Here is a 23677-nt window from a genome sequence, read left to right as displayed (position 1 = left end):
TTTAACAAGACTGAGGCCACTTCCCTGAATCTGACTGTGCCATTGACCTGTTACCTTGAACCTCTCCTGCTAAAGGAAGGCTCTCTTCTCTCTCTGCTCCATGCTACCTGGGCCCAACACTGGCACGATTATAACAGCTGGCAATTCTGTTTGTTAGCAAATGTTGCCAAATTGAATCTGGCAATAGTTCACCAAGTCAAAAATGGATTTGACAACGTGTGCAAGAAAAGATGAATTACTGTAAAATTGTGTTTCTAACCAACTAGAGCATTACATTTACATTACATTACGACCATTCGGCAGACGCTTTTATCCAAAGCGACTTACATTAAATTACCACCCTTTGCAGAGGGGGGAGCAATTGAGGGTTCGGTGCCTTGCTCAGGGGCACCTGGGCAGGGACTCGAACCGGCAACCCTCCGGTTCCCAGGCAGAAGCTCTACCTGCTGAGCTACTGCCTCCCTGAAGCGCATGATGTTGCAAAGTATCATTTGATAACATAGCTGAATCTGGGTTTGATCAAATTTGAATGGTTATTTTTGCCAGACTAAAGTTGTTGGCTTGATGGTGCAGCTTCATTTGCACTCCTTACAGTATCCTGCTACCTGCCTGCCTGCCTGCCTGCCTGCCCCCAACTGCAGACAAATTAAGACCCCGTTGAGGAGAGCCAGCATGCAGATGAGCTTCGGTTGTGTAAGCCAACTGTTTCATCATTTGCCCTCGAGGCAGCTGTTAATCAAATGTTAACACTGTTGATCACATCAGTTGGTCAACTGCTTATTTACTGTTATATGCTTAGGGTTTCAGGTACACACATGTTTATCCAAAATATTTGTACAATTTAAAGTACTGTCTTACCTACAGGGTAAAATACACAATGTGACTGATAATCTTGTCTCTTTTACTTTCCCACCCACCGGTATTGTTACATTTAAAGCCTTAGAACTTTAGATATAGTATTCATGGACATCGATGATCCCGTGCATGAAACATGACAAATACCAACAAGCACCATGTTCATATTCTTTCACATATTCTTTAATGCCTTTTTACTTTAGTGTGTCATGTACATTTTAGTTTCTTATGCAATGAAAAATGTTTGTGCAGAGACTCAATTTTATGTTTTCTTATTATAATGATTTTTTTTAAGGCCCATCATCCCCAGTTGCCTAATCTTGAGTTTGAGTTTCCCACTAGAGATAAGAAATCACAAAATCTTTTGAACAGACACGATCATTTCATATCCTCATTAATGCACTTTTGTATGGTGTGACGTACCTCAGTGTTGAAGGCTTTATCTACCTGTATAGTCTGTGCGGATACTGATATTCAATTATTTTTTAAAGATTGACTTGTGATAATGAGTTCTAAAGATATTACATGTAGTCATACTGCAGTGTTCACAACACAGGCCAGATTGGCCTCTAGCTGATCTATCGGCAAAATTAAGGGACAGAAACGCACAACTTTTTCAGACTAAATGGGTGTCCTGAGAAAATGCTGTCACATTTCGAGGACCTCAGTATCATGAGGGGCTCTCTCTCTGTCTCTCTCTCTCTCTCTTGCCCAATCGCTCGCCTGAAGTTTGCTGTTCCTGACAATGTACTCTGTGAAAGTTTCTAGACGGAGTGAAATTAGACATCAAAGCTATTTGCAACAACAGAGCTAAGTCTAAAAACTGGCAGAAATAAAACAAAACATTTTTTCAAAACTAAAGCTGAACTAAAATCAGCAATCCTAAAGGTGTTCATGTAATGTTAAGGTGGACCTCAACAAAGTTGGAATTGTGACAATGGGGGCCATCAGAAGTTAAACATTCATATTTAAGCATGAACAATTATGCCGCAGCTATCACTGTTAAACATTATCTAGCCATCTTTTTCAATGCTGCACTTGTTCCTGAGATGGTCTAAGATTTCTGCTCTGAGCTCTGGGGTGAGGCTCTTGTGGAAGTGCTCTTGTTCTGTCATGAAATACAACATAAGTTCTCCCATCTCATCGTCCTCCTTAAAACAATGAGTGATGTCACAGGTCGCAGGAATTGGGTTCTCCTCAAACTTCAGACCCAGGCTCTTCAAGTGGGAAACTACATCTCCTGAATTGATGTAGTTGGGCCTGATGCTATTTCTGCGCTCCTGTTTGTAAGTCCTCCACAGGATGTCCCAGCCAGAGTCGGCTGGAGAAGACAGAGGACCATCAATTACAGATGAATTTCAGAAACAAAATCATTGTATATTGTGTTACAGAGAAAAGGAGCTTAACAGTGATATCGTGACATCTAATTATCACTACAAGGTTTGGAAGTGGTGATTTTCAGTACATAATTTCACACTGTGTATATAGTGTGTATAATAGCTTCATTCACATAATCTGTTGGTTTGGTTTTCAACACAAAATGCAAAATGGAAGCCATTGCTATCGCCATTGAAGTATTCAAAAACAGGAGAAACAAGACAGTGGTCATTTCAGAAACATGATCCAACACAATTCTAGCTGTTATGTGAGACTACAGTCATAATAACCACTGTCTCCAGATTTTACATTAATTACACCAAGAATCATTGATTATATTTCTAAGATTACATCATATGGCACCTTTAAGGCAGTCTGTGGCATTATTTAATTAAGTGCATTCAGTCATTTTCTACTCACCTTTGCATTGAACGATCAAAAGCTTGCCGTTCTCTTTCAGCAGGCTGTGGAAGAACTTGATGGTTTCGGAAACGTCATCCACATGGTAAAGCACCTGTCAAGCAGAAGAGTGTGAGAGAACATGTCACCGTCATGTTAAAGGTTTTTATTTATAGCATAAATAGCATAGATTTAGGTTTAGTATCAATGGAGTATTACAGCCAGTGTTTAACAATTATAACTAGGAAAAAAATAGTAAAAATTTTGAAATGTAATAATGAATGAAATGAATAAACACTGCAAGTATAATAATAGTTATAATGATCTGGTGTTGAGTATTTCTATATTTGCTTTACCAGAGCCCCTTCATGCTTCATGTTGACACAAAGGCACAGAGACTTACTACACATTATGTCAGATGGATAATCTACTGAAACATTCAGTATACCCTAATACGAATCCATATATTTCATACTCTCTGACTCGCAGTGTGAAGCAGATTGAGCCTCCTATCTGAAAGGCATTATGGGTGACCAGCAACATCAATGGTCTGACCGATGAGCCTCATCAGACCAGCTTGTCAAATCATACAGCATGGTTATGAATACCTGCACCAGGTGTATGAAGTCAAATCTTTTCAGGTCTTCCTTCCCATTGACTTCCTTTATGTAGTCTTCAGCTGTCATATTATGCCAAGCAAATGGAATCTTCTGGAGGTGCTCAGTGTTGGACAGCAGCTCTACAAGACAGACGTGGTAGAACAAATAGAGAAAGGAGGAAACAGTGATGTTTACTGATGAATCTTTTGAACATTGTATTTGTAACACCGGTTCTGAACATAACACATTAAAGTTGACATTTTACTCATGGAAGAACAAAGTTGTAGATTCCTCCTCTCCCTAAACTTGGTTGCACATCACATCTCATTATCATGAGATGGCTGGTTAAATGACTTAAGTGGCGTAGATTGAAGGTTAATTTATAATAGCAATATTATTATCATAGACAATGATCAATTCTTTCAACCAAATGCACATTTCAAATGATAACAAATATGCCATCAGAGAAGCTCAAGTTTGCTTTGAATGGACAGTACCCTTGAACTCTCCTCTAAGATCTGAGCTGGGTTCCACAATGTCAACAGAGATGGAAACATCAGGTAACGTAGACTGCAGGAGAGTGAGGATCCGAGCATCATTCTCCCCTGAAAAGAAACAGGAAAATACCTTTGATGTGGTGTGAAAACTTCAGTATGAATATTTGTGTCATTTTTGCTTCATTTTCTCAAGTCAGTCTTTGAGTAAGGGCAGAGGATCTGCACTTAATATTAATTAAGCCTTCAACATCCAGCTACATCACATAATGTGATGCACCTGCATGAAGCAGAAGGAGGAGAATATGGAGTCTGTACACAGATATTGCATGAGAAATTAAAATATCTAACACACTCAAGTAACCATGCATGAAAGAATATGACCCAATGACAGATAAAGAAGATGAGCTGGATTTGAGGGGAATTTCATAGTGAAATGGCACCACCATGTGCGTAATCAAAGTACTGCACTAGACACTCTGCAGCAGTATGACTCATTAAATACACTTTAGATGATGTTAGAGGAGCTTGTTTGCTTTCCACCAACATAGCACAAATGAGCATTTGAACAGATGAAACAGGTTTGTAGTTCCTAGGGCATAAATACAATTTCTGTCTAACAAGTCATAGCGCAGACTAACAATTCCAAACTTGTCTTAGTACCATGAAGCATGAATATGAACCTATGCTCAGATTGCGTGGCACACACTTTGTTGAGTTATGAGTGAGCAAAAACAGGCAGAATGATAATAACAATAAGAAGAAGAAACAATGAGGTGTGCAAGACACCAGGAGTAGCACTCACACTGATCAGGCAAAGTCAAGAAACTTCCCCACCCAGCCCAAAGCTCTCACTGATCCATGTGTTTCATTTCTTACCTCCACCACTTCCCACACCAAGAACATCCACTTGGCTTTGACCTGCTCCAATTCTGCATCAACAGGAGAGATGGGGATCACACGTTATAAGCATACTAAGATATAAAGAATGGCTTTTTGTCCAAAAGACTATCTATAAATATTATATTTCATGTAATGTAAGTTAAATGTAGTAAAACAAGTATCAAATTAAGCCGTACCTTTTAAATTCTGCTGGCAGGACATTGTCGTAAAACTGGAGCTGGGACTCTTTTAAATCTGAGAGTTTCAGGAAATGATGAAAGCTTTCGGTAAGATAGCCCGCATAAAGTTCAGGCGTCTCTGCCTCTGTTGCCATGACTGAAACCTGCAATTCTTTGAACACAACAATTGCAAATCATGTGATCAACATTCATTAAGCCTACAACGTCCTTATAAAAAGATAATTTTATGTAACGATGATGTCACATCATAAAGGCGACACAATGCACTGTAAGAAAAACAAACAAACACTCATCTACAGTGTGTGGAGTGGAGAGGAAGAGCTGAGAGCACTACAACCCCTTTTGTGCACAGGCTGGTTGACTCTACGCATCAGCCTGCTCCCTTTTAAGAAATCGTCTGCATCCCTCGAGGCTCGTACTTTACATGTTTACCTTTTGTGTCTCATCACTCACCATTCTCGCCTGTTCAGAAAGTGTTTACCATATAACTACACTGTGGCTTAAATGTCTCATTCTTCTCGTGGGTTAGTGTTCAGGGAGAGTTATTGGCTGGCGAGCAGAATGTTCCAAGACTTGTCTTCTACTCTGTTCTCCTCCACTTCAGTCACCGACTGTAACTCTTCCTCCAGCCCTTCAATCACATTATCCAGACCGCTCTATATTACCCTAGTGTTGGCGTCATTTACCATCACCATGATCTAAAGAAGGTTTTTAACAAGACTGAGGCCACTTCCCTGAATCTGACTGTGCCATTGACCTGTTACCTTGAACCTCTCCTGCTAAAGGAAGGCTCTCTTCTCTCTCTGCTCCATGCTACCTGGGCCCAACACTGGCACGATTATAACAGCTGGCAATTCTGTTTGTTAGCAAATGTTGCCAAATTTAATCTGGCAATAGTTCACCAAGTCAAAAATGGATTTGACAACGTGTGCAAGAAAAGATGAATTACTGTAAAATTGTGTTTCTAACCAACTAGAGCATTACATTTACATTACATTACGACCATTCGGCAGACGCTTTTATCCAAAGCGACTTACATTAAATTACCACCCTTTGCAGAGGGGGGAGCAATTGAGGGTTCGGTGCCTTGCTCAGGGGCACCTGGGCAGGGACTCCAACCGGCAACCCTCCGGTTCCCAGGCAGAAGCTCTACCTGCTGAGCTACTGCCTCCCTGAAGCGCATGATGTTGCAAAGTATCATTTGATAACATAGCTGAATCTGGGTTTGATCAAATTTGAATGGTTATTTTTGCCAGACTAAAGTTGTTGGCTTGATGGTGCAGCTTCATTTGCACTCCTTACAGTATCCTGCTACCTGCCTGCCTGCCTGCCTGCCTGCCTGCCCCCAACTGCAGACAAATTAAGACCCCGTTGAGGAGAGCCAGCATGCAGATGAGCTTCGGTTGTGTAAGCCAACTGTTTCATCATTTGCCCTCGAGGCAGCTGTTAATCAAATGTTAACACTGTTGATCACATCAGTTGGTCAACTGCTTATTTACTGTTATATGCTTAGGGTTATATGCTTAGGGTTTCAGGTACACACATGTTTATCCAAAATATTTGTACAATTTAAAGTACTGTCTTACCTACAGGGTAAAATACACAATGTGACTGATAATCTTGTCTCTTTTACTTTCCCACCCACCGGTATTGTTACATTTAAAGCCTTAGAACTTTAGATATAGTATTCATGGACATCGATGATCCCGTGCATGAAACATGACAAATACCAACAAGCACCATGTTCATATTCTTTCACATATTCTTTAATGCCTTTTTACTTTAGTGTGTCATGTACATTTTAGTTTCTTATGCAATGAAAAATGTTTGTGCAGAGACTCAATTTTATGTTTTCTTATTATTATGATTTTTTTTAAGGCCCATCATCCCCAGTTGCCTAATCTTGAGTTTGAGTTTCCCACTAGAGATAAGAAATCACAATATCTTTTGAACAGACACGATCATTTCATATCCTCATTAATGCACTTTTGTATGGTGTGACGTACCTCGGTGTTGAAGGCTTAATCTACCTGTATAGTCTGTGCGGATACTGATATTCAATTATTTTTTAAAGATTGACTTGTGATAATGAGTTCTAAAGATATTACATGTAGTCATACTGCAGTGTTCACAACACAGGCCAGATTGGCCTCTAGCTGATCTATCGGCAAAATTAAGGGACAGAAACGCACAACTTTTTCAGACTAAATGGGTGTCCTGAGAAAATGCTGTCACATTTCGAGGACCTCAGTATCATGAGGGGCTCTCTCTCTCTCTGTCTCTCTCTCTCTCTCTTGCCCAATCGCTCGCCTGAAGTTTGCTGTCCCTGACAATGTACTCTGTGAAAGTTTCTAGACGGAGTGAAATTAGACATCAAAGTTATTTGCAACAACAGAGCTAAGTCTAAAAACTGGCAGAAATAAAACAAAACATTTTTTCAAAACTAAAGCTGAACTAAAATCCAACAATCCTAAAGGTGTTTATGTAATGTTAAGGTGGACCTCAACAAAGTTGGAATTGTGACAATGGGGGCCATCAGAAGTTAAACATTCATATTTAAGCATGAACAATTATGCCGCAGCCATCACTGTTAAACATTATCTTGCCATCTTTTTCAATGCTGCACTTGTTCCTGAGATGGTCTAAGATTTCTGCTCTGAGCTCTGGGGTGAGGCTCTTGTGGAAGCGCTCTTGTCCCGTTATGAAATGCAAAACATGTTCTCCCATCTCATCGTCCTCCTTAAAACAATGAGTGATGTCACAGGTCTTGGGAATGGGGTGCTCCTCATACTTCAGACCCAGGCTCTTCAAGTGGGAAACTACATCTCCTGAAGTGATGCGGTTGGGCCTGATGCTATTGATGAGCTCCGGTTTGTAAGTCCTCCACAGGATGTCCCAGCCAGAGTCGGCTGGAGAAGACAGAGGACCATCAATTACAGATGAATTTCAGAAACAAAATCATTGTATATTGTGTTACAGAGAAAAGGAGCTTAACAGTGATATCGTGACATCTAATTATCACTACAAGGTTTGGAAGTGGTGATTTTCAGTACACACTGTGTGCCACCAAATAGCTTCATTCACATAATCTGTTGGTTTGGTGTACAACTCAAAATGCTAAATTGAAGCCATTGCCACCAGGAGCAACAAATGATGAAAAAAGCAGAGGGTTTTCTCTCTGCTGTTGTTACCCAATGTAATGTTGTGTGTTTGTTTTTCAATGGAAACACAAAGTATTCAAAAACAGGAGAAACAAGACAGTGGTCATTTCAGAAACATGATCCAACACAATTCTAGCTGTTATGTGAGACTACAGTCATAATAACCACTGTCTCCAGATTTTACATTAATTACACCAAGAATCATTGATTATATTTCTAAGATTACATCATATGGCACCTTTAAGGCAGTCTGTGGCATTATTTAATTAAGTGCATTCAGTCATTTTCTACTCACCTTTGCATAGAACGATCAAAAGCTTGCCGTTCTCTTTCAGCAGGCTGTGGAAGAACTTGATGGTTTCGGTAACGTCATCCACATAGTAAAGCACCTGTCAAGCAGAAGAGTGTGAGAGAACATGTCACCGTCATGTTAAAGGTTTTTATTTATAGCATAAATGGCATAGATTTAGGTTTAGTATCAATGGAGTATTACAGCCAGTGTTTAACAATTATAACAAGAAAAAAAAAAGTAAAGTCCAAATTTCGAAAATGTAATAATGAATGAAATGAATAAACACTGCAAGTATAATAATAGTTATAATGATCTGGTGTTGAGTATTTCTATATTTGCTTTACCAGAGCCCCTTCATGCTTCATGTTGACACAAAGGCACAGAGACTTACTACACATTATGTCAGATGGATAATCTACTGAAACATTCAGTATACCCTAATACGAATCCATATATTTCATACTCTCTGACTCGCAGTGTGAAGCAGATTGAGCCTCCTATCTGAAAGGCATTATGGGTGACCAGCAACATCAATGGTCTGACCGATGAGCCTCATCAGACCAGCTTGTCAAATCATACAGCATGGTTATGAATACCTGCACCAGGTGTATGAAGTCAAATCTTTTCAGGTCTTCCTTCCCATTGACTTCCTTCATGTAGTCTTCAGCTATCATATTATGCCAAGCAAATGGAATCTTCTGGAGGTGCTCAGTGTTGGACAGCAGCTCTACAAGACAGATGTGGTAGAACAAATAGAGAGAGGAGGAAACAGGGATGTTAACTGATGAATCTTTTGAACATCAGAGAAGCTCACGTTTTGCTTTGAATGGACAGTACCCTTGAACTCTCCTCTCAGATCTGAGCTGGGTTCCAAAATGTCAACAGAGATGGAAACATCAGGTAACGTAGACTGCAGGAGAGTGAGGATCCGAGCATCATTCGGCCCTGGAAAGAAACAGGAAAATACCTTTGATGTGGTGTGAAAACTGCAGTATGAATATTTGTTACACTTTTAGAGCTCATTTTGTCAAGTCAGTCTTTGAGTAAGGGCACAGGATCTGTGAAATGGCACCACCATGTGCGTAATCAAAGTACTGCACTAGACACTCTGCAGCAGTATGACTCATTAAATACACTTTAGATGATGTCAGAGGAGCTTGTTTGCTTTTCACCAACATAGCACAAATGAGCATTTGAACAGATGAAACAGGTTTGTAGTTCCTAGGGCATAAATACAATTTCTGTCTAACAAGGCAGACTAACAATTCCAAACTTGTCTTAGTACCATGAAGCATGAATATGAACCTATGCTCAGATTGCGTGGCACACACTTTGTTGAGTTATGAGTGAGCAAAAAAAAAAAGGCAGAATGATAATAACAATAATAAGAAGAAACAATGAGGTGTGCAAGACACCAGGAGTAGCACTTCAAGAAGAAGAAGAAGAAACACTTATATTGATCCCCAAGGGGAAATTCTTTCTTGTATAGCCCAATATCACATACAATGTCTCACAAGGCTTTACAGACCCACAAAATGAGGAAACTTCCCCACCCAGCCCAAAGCTCTCACTGATCCATGTGTTTCATTTCTTACCTCCACCACTTCCCACACCAAGAACATCCACTTGGCTTTGACCTGCTCCAATTCTGCATCAACAGGAGAGATGGGGATCACACGTTATAAGCATACTAAGATATAAAGAATGGCTTTTTGTCCAAAAGACTATCTATAAATATTATATTTCATGTAATGTAAGTTAAATGTAGTAAAACAAGTATCAAATTAAGCCGTACCTTTTAAATTCTGCTGGCAGGACATTGTCGTAAAACTGGAACTGGGACTCTTTTGATGTTGAGAATTTCAGGTAATTATGATAGCTTTTGGTAAGATAGCCCGCATAAAGTTCAGGCGTCTCTGCCTCTGTTGCCATGACTGAAACCTACAATTCTTTGAACACAATAATTGGCAATCATGTGATTAACATTCATAAAACCTATAACGTCCCAATAAAAAGCTGATTTTATGTAGAGATAATGTCACATCATAAAGGCGACACAATGCACTCCACTGTAAGAAAAACAAACAAACACTCACCTACAGTGTGTGGAGTGGAGAGGAAGAGCTGAGAGCACTACAACCCCTTTTGTGCACAGACTGGTTGACTCTACGCATCAGCCTGCTCCCTTTTAAGAAATCGTCTGCATCCCTCGAGGCTCGTACTTTACATGTTTACCTTTTGTGTCTCATCACTCACCATTCTCGCCTGTTCAGAAAGTGTTTACCATATAACTACACTGTGGCTTAAATGTCTCATTCTTCTCGTGGGTTAGTGTTCAGGGAGAGTTATTGGCTGGCGAGCAGAATGTTCCAAGACTTGTCTTCTACTCTGTTCTCCTCCACTTCAGTCACCGACTGTAACTCTTCCTCCAGCCCTTCAATCACATTATCCAGACCGCTCTATATTACCCTAGTGTTGGCGTCATTTACCATCACCATGATCTAAAGAAGGTTTTTAACAAGACTGAGGCCACTTCCCTGAATCTGACTGTGCCATTGACCTGTTACCTTGAACCTCTCCTGCTAAAGGAAGGCTCTCTTCTCTCTCTGCTCCATGCTACCTGGGCCCAACACTGGCACGATTATAACAGCTGGCAATTCTGTTTGTTAGCAAATGTTTCCAAATTGAATCTGGCAATAGTTCACCAAGTCAAAAATGGATTTGACAACGTGTGCAAGAAAAGATGAATTACTGTAAAATTGTGTTTCTAACCAACTAAAGCATTACATTTACATTACATTACGACCATTCGGCAGGCGCTTTTATCCAAAGCGACTTACATTATATTACCACCCTTTGCAGAGGGGGGAGCAATTGAGGGTTCGGTGCCTTGCTCAGGGGCACCTGGGCTGGGACTCAAACCGGCGACCCTCCGCGTCCCAGGCAGAAGCTCTACCCGCTGAGCTACTGCCTCCCTGAAGCACATGATGTTGCAAAGTATCATTTGATAACATAGCTGAATCTGGGTTTGATCAAATTTGAATGGTTATTTTTGCCAGACTAAAGTTGTTGGCTTGATGGTGCAGCTTCATTTGCACTCCTTACAGTATCCTGCTACCTGCCTGCCTGCCTGCCTGCCTGCCTGCCTGCCCCCAACTGCAGACAAATCAAGACCCCGTTGAGGAGAGCCAGCATGCAGATGAGCTTCGGTTGTGTGAGCCAACTGTTTCATCATTTGCCCTCGAGGCAGCTGTTAATCAAATGCTAACACTGTTGATCACATCAGTTGGTCAACTGCTTATTTACTGTTATATGCTTAGGGTTATATGCTTAGGGTTTCAGGTACACACATGTTTATCTAAAATATTTGTACAATTTAAAGTACTGTCTTACCTACAGGGTAAAATACACAATGTGACTGATAATCTTGTCTCTTTTACTTTCCCACCCACTGGTATTGTTACATTTAAAGCCTTAGAACTTTAGATATAGTATTCATGGACATCGATGATCCCGTGCATGAAACATGACAAATACCAACAAGCACCATGTTCATATTCTTTCACATATTCTTTAATGCCTTTTTACTTTAGTGTGTCATGTACATTTTAGTTTCTTATGCAATGAAAAATGTTTGTGCAGAGACTCAATTTTATGTTTTCTTATTATTATGATTTTTTTTAAGGCCCATCATCCCCAGTTGCCTAATCTTGAGTTTGAGTTTCCCACTAGAGATAAGAAATCACAATATCTTTTGAACAGACACGATCATTTCATATCCTCATTAATGCACTTTTGTATGGTGTGACGTACCTCGGTGTTGAAGGCTTTATCTACCTGTATAGTCTGTGCGGATACTGATATTCAATTATTTTTTAAAGATTGACTTGTGATAATGAGTTCTTAAGATATTACATGTAGTCATACTGCAGTGTTCACAACACAGGCCAGATTGGCCTCTAGCTGATCTATCGGCAAAATTAAGGGACAGAAACGCACAACTTTTTCAGACTAAATGGGTGTCCTGAGAAAATGCTGTCACATTTCGAGGACCTCAGTATCATGAGGGGCTCTCTCTCTCTCTGTCTCTCTCTCTCTCTCTTGCCCAATCGCTCGCCTGAAGTTTGCTGTTCCTGACAATGTACTCTGTGAAAGTTTCTAGACGGAGTGAAATTAGACATCAAAGCTATTTGCAACAACAGAGCTAAGTCTAAAAACTGGCAGAAATAAAACAAAACATTTTTTCAAAACTAAAGCTGAACTATAATCAGCAATCCTAAAGGTGTTCATGTAATGTTAAGGTGGACCTCAACAAAGTTGGAATTGTGACAATGGGGGCCATCAGAAGTTAAACATTCATATTTAAGCATGAACAATTATGCCGCAGCTATCACTGTTAAACATTATCTTGCCATCTTTTTCAATGCTGCACTTGTTCCTGAGATGGTCTAAGATTTCTGCTCTGAGCTCTGGGGTGAGGCTCTTGTGGAAGTGCTCTTGTTCTGTCATGAAATACAACATAAGTTCTCCCATCTCATCGTCCTCCTTAAAACAATGAGTGATGTCACAGGTCGCAGGAATTGGGTTCTCCTCAAACTTCAGACCCAGGCTCTTCAAGTGGGAAACTACATCTCCTGAATTGATGTAGTTGGGCCTGATGCTATTTCTGCGCTCCTGTTTGTAAGTCCTCCACAGGATGTCCCAGCCAGAGTCGGCTGGAGAAGACAGAGGACCATCAATTACAGATGAATTTCAGAAACAAAATCGTTGTATATTGTGTTACAGAGAAAAGGAGCTTAACAGTGATATCGTGACATCTAATTATCACTAAAAGGTTTGGAAGTGGTGATTTTCAGTACATAATTTCACACTGTGTATATAGTGTGTATAATAGCTTCATTCACATAATCTGTTGGTTTGGTTTTCAACACAAAATGCAAAATGGAAGCCATTGCTATCGCCATTGAAGTATTCAAAAACAGGAGAAACAAGACAGTGGTCATTTCAGAAACATGATCCAACACAATTCTAGCTGTTATGTGAGACTACAGTCATAATAACCACTGTCTCCAGATTTTACATTAATTACACCAAGAATCATTGATTATATTTCTAAGATTACATCATATGGCACCTTTAAGGCAGTCTGTGGCATTATTTAATTAAGTGCATTCAGTCATTTTCTACTCACCTTTGCATTGAACGATCAAAAGCTTGCCGTTCTCTTTCAGCAGGCTGTGGAAGAACTTGATGGTTTCGGAAACGTCATCCACATGGTAAAGCACCTGTCAAGCAGAAGAGTGTGAGAGAACATGTCACCGTCATGTTAAAGGTTTTTATTTATAGCATAAATAGCATAGATTTAGGTTTAGTATCAATGGAGTATTACAGCCAGTGTTTAACAATTATAACTAGGAAAAAAATAGTAAAAATTTTGAAATGTAATAATGAATGAAATGAATAAACACTGCAAGTATAATAATAGTTATAATGATCTGGTGTTGAGTATTTCTATATTTGCTTTACCAGAGCCCCTTCATGCTTCATGTTGACACAAAGGCACAGAGACTTACTACACATTATGTCAGATGGATAATCTACTGAAACATTCAGTATACCCTAATACGAATCCATATATTTCATACTCTCTGACTCGCAGTGTGAAGCAGATTGAGCCTCCTATCTGAAAGGCATTATGGGTGACCAGCAACATCAATGGTCTGACCGATGAGCCTCATCAGACCAGCTTGTCAAATCATACAGCATGGTTATGAATACCTGCACCAGGTGTATGAAGTCAAATCTTTTCAGGTCTTCCTTCCCATTGACTTCCTTTATGTAGTCTTCAGCTGTCATATTATGCCAAGCAAATGGAATCTTCTGGAGGTGCTCAGTGTTGGACAGCAGCTCTACAAGACAGACGTGGTAGAACAAATAGAGAAAGGAGGAAACAGGGATGTTTACTGATGAATCTTTTGAACATTGTATTTGTAACACCGGTTCTGAACATAACACATTAAAGTTGACATTTTACTCATGGAAGAACAAAGTTGTAGATTCCTCCTCTCCCTAAACTTGGTTGCACATCACATCTCATTATCATGAGATGGCTGGTTAAATGACTTAAGTGGCGTAGATTGAAGGTTAATTTATAATAGCAATATTATTATCATAGACAATGATCAATTCTTTCAACCAAATGCACATTTCAAATGATAACAAATATGCCATCAGAGAAGCTCAAGTTTGCTTTGAATGGACAGTACCCTTGAACTCTCCTCTAAGATCTGAGCTGGGTTCCACAATGTCAACAGAGATGGAAACATCAGGTAACGTAGACTGCAGGAGAGTGAGGATCCGAGCATCATTCTCCCCTGAAAAGAAACAGGAAAATACCTTTGATGTGGTGTGAAAACTTCAGTATGAATATTTGTGTCATTTTTGCTTCATTTTCTCAAGTCAGTCTTTGAGTAAGGGCAGAGGATCTGCACTTAATATTAATTAAGCCTTCAACATCCAGCTACATCACATAATGTGATGCACCTGCATGAAGCAGAAGGAGGAGAATATGGAGTCTGTACACAGATATTGCATGAGAAATTAAAATATCTAACACACTCAAGTAACCATGCATGAAAGAATATGACCCAATGACAGATAAAGAAGATGAGCTGGATTTGAGGGGAATTTCATAGTGAAATGGCACCACCATGTGCGTAATCAAAGTACTGCACTAGACACTCTGCAGCAGTATGACTCATTAAATACACTTTAGATGATGTTAGAGGAGCTTGTTTGCTTTCCACCAACATAGCACAAATGAGCATTTGAACAGATGAAACAGGTTTGTAGTTCCTAGGGCATAAATACAATTTCTGTCTAACAAGTCATAGCGCAGACTAACAATTCCAAACTTGTCTTAGTACCATGAAGCATGAATATGAACCTATGCTCAGATTGCGTGGCACACACTTTGTTGAGTTATGAGTGAGCAAAAACAGGCAGAATGATAATAACAATAAGAAGAAGAAACAATGAGGTGTGCAAGACACCAGGAGTAGCACTCACACTGATCAGGCAAAGTCAAGAAACTTCCCCACCCAGCCCAAAGCTCTCACTGATCCATGTGTTTCATTTCTTACCTCCACCACTTCCCACACCAAGAACATCCACTTGGCTTTGACCTGCTCCAATTCTGCATCAACAGGAGAGATGGGGATCACACGTTATAAGCATACTAAGATATAAAGAATGGCTTTTTTGTCCAAAAGACTATCTATAAATATTATATTTCATGTAATGTAAGTTAAATGTAGTAAAACAAGTATCAAATTAAGCCGTACCTTTTAAATTCTGCTGGCAGGACATTGTCGTAAAACTGGAGCTGGGACTCTTTTAAATCTGAGAGTTTCAGGAAATGATGAAAGCTTTCGGTAAGATAGCCCGCATAAAGTTCAGGCGTCTCTGCCTCTGTTGCCATGACTGAAACCTGCAATTCTTTGAACACAACAATTGCAAATCATGTGATCAACATTCATTAAGCCTACAACGTCCTTATAAAAAGATAATTTTATGTAACGATGATGTCACATCATAAAGGCGACACAATGCACTGTAAGAAAAACAAACAAACACTCACCTACAGTGTGTGGAGTGGAGAGGAAGAGCTGAGAGCACTACAACCCCTTTTGTGCACAGACTGGTTGACTCTACGCATCAGCCTGCTCCCTTTTAAGAAATCGTCTGCATCCCTCGAGGCTCGTACTTTACATGTTTACCTTTTGTGTCTCATCACTCACCATTCTCGCCTGTTCAGAAAGTGTTTACCATATAACTACACTGTGGCTTAAATGTCTCATTCTTCTCGTGGGTTAGTGTTCAGGGAGAGTTATTGGCTGGCGAGCAGAATGTTCCAAGACTTGTCTTCTACTCTGTTCTCCTCCACTTCAGTCACCGACTGTAACTCTTCCTCCAGCCCTTCAATCACATTATCCAGACCGCTCTATATTACCCTAGTGTTGGCGTCATTTACCATCACCATGATCTAAAGAAGGTTTTTAACAAGACTGAGGCCACTTCCCTGAATCTGACTGTGCCATTGACCTGTTACCTTGAACCTCTCCTGCTAAAGGAAGGCTCTCTTCTCTCTCTGCTCCATGCTACCTGGGCCCAACACTGGCACGATTATAACAGCTGGCAATTCTGTTTGTTAGCAAATGTTTCCAAATTGAATCTGGCAATAGTTCACCAAGTCAAAAATGGATTTGACAACGTGTGCAAGAAAAGATGAATTACTGTAAAATTGTGTTTCTAACCAACTAGAGCATTACATTTACATTACATTACGACCATTCGGCAGACGCTTTTATCCAAAGCGACTTACATTAAATTACCACCCTTTGCAGAGGGGGGAGCAATTGAGGGTTCGGTGCCTTGCTCAGGGGCACCTGGGCTGGGACTCAAACCGGCGACCCTCCGGTTCCCAGGCAGAAGCTCTACCTGCTGAGCTACTGCCTCCCTGAAGCGCATGATGTTGCAAAGTATCATTTGATAACATAGCTGAATCTGGGTTTGATCAAATTTGAATGGTTATTTTTGCCAGACTAAAGTTGTTGGCTTGATGGTGCAGCTTCATTTGCACTCCTTACAGTATCCTGCTACCTGCCTGCCTGCCTGCCTGCCTGCCCCCAACTGCAGACAAATTAAGACCCCGTTGAGGAGAGCCAGCATGCAGATGAGCTTCGGTTGTGTAAGCCAACTGTTTCATCATTTGCCCTCGAGGCAGCTGTTAATCAAATGTTAACACTGTTGATCACATCAGTTGGTCAACTGCTTATTTACTGTTATATGCTTAGGGTTTCAGGTACACACATGTTTATCCAAAATATTTGTACAATTTAAAGTACTGTCTTACCTACAGGGTAAAATACACAATGTGACTGATAATCTTGTCTCTTTTACTTTCCCACCCACCGGTATTGTTACATTTAAAGCCTTAGAACTTTAGATATAGTATTCATGGACATCGATGATCCCGTGCATGAAACATGACAAATACCAACAAGCACCATGTTCATATTCCTTCACATATTCTTTAATGCCTTTTTACTTTAGTGTGTCATGTACATTTTAGTTTCTTATGCAATGAAAAATGTTTGTGCAGAGACTCAATTTTATGTTTTCTTATTATTATGATTTTTTTTAAGGCCCATCATCCCCAGTTGCCTAATCTTGAGTTTGAGTTTCCCACTAGAGATAAGAAATCACAATATCTTTTGAACAGACACGATCATTTCATATCCTCATTAATGCACTTTTGTATGGTGTGACGTACCTCGGTGTTGAAGGCTTTATCTACCTGTATAGTCTGTGCGGATACTGATATTCAATTATTTTTTAAAGATTGACTTGTGATAATGAGTTCTAAAGATATTACATGTAGTCATACTGCAGTGTTCACAACACAGGCCAGATTGGCCTCTAGCTGATCTATCGGCAAAATTAAGGGACAGAAACGCACAACTTTTTCAGACTAAATGGGTGTCCTGAGAAAATGCTGTCACATTTCGAGGACCTCAGTATCATGAGGGGCTCTCTCTCTCTCTGTCTCTCTCTCTCTCTCTTGCCCAATCGCTCGCCTGAAGTTTGCTGTTCCTGACAATGTACTCTGTGAAAGTTTCTAGACGGAGTGAAATTAGACATCAAAGTTATTTGCAACAACAGAGCTAAGTCTAAAAACTGGCAGAAATAAAACAAAACATTTTTTCAAAACTAAAGCTGAACTAAAATCAGCAATCCTAAAGGTGTTCATGTAATGTTAAGGTGGACCTCAACAAAGTTGGAATTGTGACAATGGGGGCCATCAGAAGTTAAACATTCATATTTAAGCATGAACAATTATGCCGCAGCTATCACTGTTAAACATTATCTTGCCATCTTTTTCAATGCTGCACTTGTTCCTGAGATGGTCTAAGATTTCTGCTCTGAGCTCTGGGGTGAGGCTCTTGTGGAAGTGCTCTTGTTCTGTCATGAAATACAACATAAGTTCTCCCATCTCATCGTCCTCCTTAAAACAATGAGTGATGTCACAGGTCGCAGGAATTGGGTTCTCCTCAAACTTCAGACCCAGGCTCTTCAAGTGGGAAACTACATCTCCTGAATTGATGTAGTTGGGCCTGATGCTATTTCTGCGCTCCTGTTTGTAAGTCCTCCACAGGATGTCCCAGCCAGAGTCGGCTGGAGAAGACAGAGGACCATCAATTACAGATGAATTTCAGAAACAAAATCATTGTATATTGTGTTACAGAGAAAAGGAGCTTAACAGTGATATCGTGACATCTAATTATCACTAAAAGGTTTGGAAGTGGTGATTTTCAGTACATAATTTCACACTGTGTATATAGTGTGTATAATAGCTTCATTCACATAATCTGTTGGTTTGGTTTTCAACACAAAATGCAAAATGGAAGCCATTGCTATCGCCATTGAAGTATTCAAAAACAGGAGAAACAAGACAGTGGTCATTTCAGAAACATGATCCAACACAATTCTAGCTGTTATGTGAGACTACAGTCATAATAACCACTGTCTCCAGATTTTACATTAATTACACCAAGAATCATTGATTATATTTCTAAGATTACATCATATGGCACCTTTAAGGCAGTCTGTGGCATTATTTAATTAAGTGCATTCAGTCATTTTCTACTCACCTTTGCATTGAACGATCAAAAGCTTGCCGTTCTCTTTCAGCAGGCTGTGGAAGAACTTGATGGTTTCGGAAACGTCATCCACATGGTAAAGCACCTGTCAAGCAGAAGAGTGTGAGAGAACATGTCACCGTCATGTTAAAGGTTTTTATTTATAGCATAAATAGCATAGATTTAGGTTTAGTATCAATGGAGTATTACAGCCAGTGTTTAACAATTATAACAAGAAAAAAAATAGTAAAAATTTTGAAATGTAATAATGAATGAAATGAATAAACACTGCAAGTATAATAATAGTTATAATGATCTGGTGTTGAGTATTTCTATATTTGCTTTACCAGAGCCCCTTCATGCTTCATGTTGACACAAAGGCACAGAGACTTACTACACATTATGTCAGATGGATAATCTACTGAAACATTCAGTATACCCTAATACGAATCCATATATTTCATACTCTCTGACTCGCAGTGTGAAGCAGATTGAGCCTCCTATCTGAAAGGCATTATGGGTGACCAGCAACATCAATGGTCTGACCGATGAGCCTCATCAGACCAGCTTGTCAAATCATACAGCATGGTTATGAATACCTGCACCAGGTGTATGAAGTCAAATCTTTTCAGGTCTTCCTTCCCATTGACTTCCTTTATGTAGTCTTCAGCTGTCATATTATGCCAAGCAAATGGAATCTTCTGGAGGTGCTCAGTGTTGGACAGCAGCTCTACAAGACAGACGTGGTAGAACAAATAGAGAAAGGAGGAAACAGGGATGTTTACTGATGAATCTTTTGAACATTGTATTTGTAACACCGGTTCTGAACATAACACATTAAAGTTGACATTTTACTCATGGAAGAACAAAGTTGTAGATTCCTCCTCTCCCTAAACTTGGTTGCACATCACATCTCATTATCATGAGATGGCTGGTTAAATGACTTAAGTGGCGTAGATTGAAGGTTAATTTATAATAGCAATATTATTATCATAGACAATGATCAATTCTTTCAACCAAATGCACATTTCAAATGATAACAAATATGCCATCAGAGAAGCTCAAGTTTGCTTTGAATGGACAGTACCCTTGAACTCTCCTCTAAGATCTGAGCTGGGTTCCACAATGTCAACAGAGATGGAAACATCAGGTAACGTAGACTGCAGGAGAGTGAGGATCCGAGCATCATTCTCCCCTGAAAAGAAACAGGAAAATACCTTTGATGTGGTGTGAAAACTTCAGTATGAATATTTGTGTCATTTTTGCTTCATTTTCTCAAGTCAGTCTTTGAGTAAGGGCAGAGGATCTGCACTTAATATTAATTAAGCCTTCAACATCCAGCTACATCACATAATGTGATGCACCTGCATGAAGCAGAAGGAGGAGAATATGGAGTCTGTACACAGATATTGCATGAGAAATTAAAATATCTAACACACTCAAGTAACCATGCATGAAAGAATATGACCCAATGACAGATAAAGAAGATGAGCTGGATTTGAGGGGAATTTCATAGTGAAATGGCACCACCATGTGCGTAATCAAAGTACTGCACTAGACACTCTGCAGCAGTATGACTCATTAAATACACTTTAGATGATGTTAGAGGAGCTTGTTTGCTTTCCACCAACATAGCACAAATGAGCATTTGAACAGATGAAACAGGTTTGTAGTTCCTAGGGCATAAATACAATTTCTGTCTAACAAGTCATAGCGCAGACTAACAATTCCAAACTTGTCTTAGTACCATGAAGCATGAATATGAACCTATGCTCAGATTGCGTGGCACACACTTTGTTGAGTTATGAGTGAGCAAAAACAGGCAGAATGATAATAACAATAAGAAGAAGAAACAATGAGGTGTGCAAGACACCAGGAGTAGCACTCACACTGATCAGGCAAAGTCAAGACACTTCCCCACCCAGCCCAAAGCTCTCACTGATCCATGTGTTTCATTTCTTACCTCCACCACTTCCCACACCAAGAACATCCACTTGGCTTTGACCTGCTCCAATTCTGCATCAACAGGAGAGATGGGGATCACACGTTATAAGCATACTAAGATATAAAGAATGGCTTTTTGTCCAAAAGACTATCTATAAATATTATATTTCATGTAATGTAAGTTAAATGTAGTAAAACAAGTATCAAATTAAGCCGTACCTTTTAAATTCTGCTGGCAGGACATTGTCGTAAAACTGGAGCTGGGACTCTTTTAAATCTGAGAGTTTCAGGAAATGATGAAAGCTTTCGGTAAGATAGCCCGCATAAAGTTCAGGCGTCTCTGCCTCTGTTGCCATGACTGAAACCTGCAATTCTTTGAACACAACAATTGCAAATCATGTGATCAACATTCATTAAGCCTACAACGTCCTTATAAAAAGATAATTTTATGTAACGATGATGTCACATCATAAAGGCGACACAATGCACTGTAAGAAAAACAAACAAACACTCACCTACAGTGTGTGGAGTGGAGAGGAAGAGCTGAGAGCACTACAACCCCTTTTGTGCACAGGCTGGTTGACTCTACGCATCAGCCTGCTCCCTTTTAAGAAATCGTCTGCATCCCTCGAGGCTCGTACTTTACATGTTTACCTTTTGTGTCTCATCACTCACCATTCTCGCCTGTTCAGAAAGTGTTTACCATATAACTACACTGTGGCTTAAATGTCTCATTCTTCTCGTGGGTTAGTGTTCAGGGAGAGTTATTGGCTGGCGAGCAGAATGTTCCAAGACTTGTCTTCTACTCTGTTCTCCTCCACTTCAGTCACCGACTGTAACTCTTCCTCCAGCCCTTCAATCACATTATCCAGACCGCTCTATATTACCCTAGTGTTGGCGTCATTTACCATCACCATGATCTAAAGAAGGTTTTTAACAAGACTGAGGCCACTTCCCTGAATCTGACTGTGCCATTGACCTGTTACCTTGAACCTCTCCTGCTAAAGGAAGGCTCTCTTCTCTCTCTGCTCCATGCTACCTGGGCCCAACACTGGCACGATTATAACAGCTGGCAATTCTGTTTGTTAGCAAATGTTGCCAAATTTAATCTGGCAATAGTTCACCAAGTCAAAAATGGATTTGACAACGTGTGCAAGAAAAGATGAATTACTGTAAAATTGTGTTTCTAACCAACTAGAGCATTACATTTACATTACATTACGACCATTCGGCAGACGCTTTTATCCAAAGCGACTTACATTAAATTACCACCCTTTGCAGAGGGGGGAGCAATTGAGGGTTCGGTGCCTTGCTCAGGGGCACCTGGGCAGGGACTCCAACCGGCAACCCTCCGGTTCCCAGGCAGAAGCTCTACCTGCTGAGCTACTGCCTCCCTGAAGCGCATGATGTTGCAAAGTATCATTTGATAACATAGCTGAATCTGGGTTTGATCAAATTTGAATGGTTATTTTTGCCAGACTAAAGTTGTTGGCTTGATGGTGCAGCTTCATTTGCACTCCTTACAGTATCCTGCTACCTGCCTGCCTGCCTGCCTGCCTGCCCCCAACTGCAGACAAATTAAGACCCCGTTGAGGAGAGCCAGCATGCAGATGAGCTTCGGTTGTGTAAGCCAACTGTTTCATCATTTGCCCTCGAGGCAGCTGTTAATCAAATGCTAACACTGTTGATCACATCAGTTGGTCAACTGCTTATTTACTGTTATATGCTTAGGGTTATATGCTTAGGGTTTCAGGTACACACATGTTTATCCAAAATATTTGTACAATTTAAAGTACTGTCTTACCTACAGGGTAAAATACACAATGTGACTGATAATCTTGTCTCTTTTACTTTCCCACCCACCGGTATTGTTACATTTAAAGCCTTAGAACTTTAGATATAGTATTCATGGACATCGATGATCCCGTGCATGAAACATGACAAATACCAACAAGCACCATGTTCATATTCTTTCACATATTCTTTAATGCCTTTTTACTTTAGTGTGTCATGTACATTTTAGTTTCTTATGCAATGAAAAATGTTTGTGCAGAGACTCAATTTTATGTTTTCTTATTATTATGATTTTTTTTAAGGCCCATCATCCCCAGTTGCCTAATCTTGAGTTTGAGTTTCCCACTAGAGATAAGAAATCACAATATCTTTTGAACAGACACGATCATTTCATATCCTCATTAATGCACTTTTGTATGGTGTGACGTACCTCGGTGTTGAAGGCTTTATCTACCTGTATAGTCTGTGCGGATACTGATATTCAATTATTTTTTAAAGATTGACTTGTGATAATGAGTTCTAAAGATATTACATGTAGTCATACTGCAGTGTTCACAACACAGGCCAGATTGGCCTCTAGCTGATCTATCGGCAAAATTAAGGGACAGAAACGCACAACTTTTTCAGACTAAATGGGTGTCCTGAGAAAATGCTGTCACATTTCGAGGACCTCAGTATCATGAGGGGCTCTCTCTCTCTCTGTCTCTCTCTCTCTCTCTTGCCCAATCGCTCGCCTGAAGTTTGCTGTTCCTGACAATGTACTCTGTGAAAGTTTCTAGACGGAGTGAAATTAGACATCAAAGTTATTTGCAACAACAGAGCTAAGTCTAAAAACTGGCAGAAATAAAACAAAACATTTTTTCAAAACTAAAGCTGAACTAAAATCCAACAATCCTAAAGGTGTTTATGTAATGTTAAGGTGGACCTCAACAAAGTTGGAATTGTGACAATGGGGGCCATCAGAAGTTAAACATTCATAT

The 23677-nt window shown here is 39.9% G+C and overlaps 3 protein-coding genes and 1 pseudogene across 3 annotated transcripts; all 4 read right to left on the bottom strand.

The window, feature by feature from the left end:
• Positions 1-1288: 1288 nt before the first annotated feature.
• On the bottom strand, positions 1289-5076 carry LOC143007722 (histamine N-methyltransferase-like; annotated as a pseudogene).
• A 2173-nt stretch (positions 5077-7249) lies between these two features.
• LOC143007654 (histamine N-methyltransferase-like) lies at positions 7250-9554 on the bottom strand. The gene is made up of 5 exons (XM_076159070.1): positions 9545-9554; positions 9097-9204; positions 8856-9049; positions 8263-8356; positions 7250-7715 (listed from the first exon to the last, which is right to left on the bottom strand). The coding sequence occupies exons 1-5, from the start codon at positions 9552-9554 to the stop codon at positions 7363-7365; spliced, it is 759 nt and encodes a 252-aa protein (XP_076015185.1). The 3' UTR covers positions 7250-7362.
• Positions 9555-12553: 2999 nt separating this feature from the next.
• LOC143007732 (histamine N-methyltransferase-like) lies at positions 12554-15902 on the bottom strand. Its single transcript, XM_076159182.1, has 6 exons — positions 15603-15902; positions 15402-15454; positions 14526-14633; positions 14038-14168; positions 13451-13544; positions 12554-12974 (listed from the first exon to the last, which is right to left on the bottom strand). Exons 1-6 carry the CDS (start codon positions 15737-15739, stop codon positions 12622-12624), a joined length of 876 nt encoding a protein of 291 aa, XP_076015297.1. The 5' UTR covers positions 15740-15902; the 3' UTR covers positions 12554-12621.
• A 1447-nt stretch (positions 15903-17349) lies between these two features.
• LOC143007639 (histamine N-methyltransferase-like) lies at positions 17350-21791 on the bottom strand. The gene is made up of 6 exons (XM_076159047.1): positions 21123-21791; positions 20923-20975; positions 20047-20154; positions 19559-19689; positions 18972-19065; positions 17350-18495 (listed from the first exon to the last, which is right to left on the bottom strand). Exons 1-6 carry the CDS (start codon positions 21257-21259, stop codon positions 18143-18145), a joined length of 876 nt encoding a protein of 291 aa, XP_076015162.1. The 5' UTR covers positions 21260-21791; the 3' UTR covers positions 17350-18142.
• Positions 21792-23677: the final 1886 nt, after the last annotated feature.

This window comes from Genypterus blacodes, unplaced genomic scaffold (assembly GCF_046128005.1).
Source record: "Genypterus blacodes isolate CSIRO-AG114 ecotype Tasmania unplaced genomic scaffold, CSIRO-AGI_Gbla_v1 ptg000093l_1, whole genome shotgun sequence".
Lineage (NCBI taxonomy): Eukaryota > Metazoa > Chordata > Actinopteri > Ophidiiformes > Ophidiidae > Genypterus > Genypterus blacodes.
This window is presented reverse-complemented; position numbering and strand designations above follow the sequence as displayed.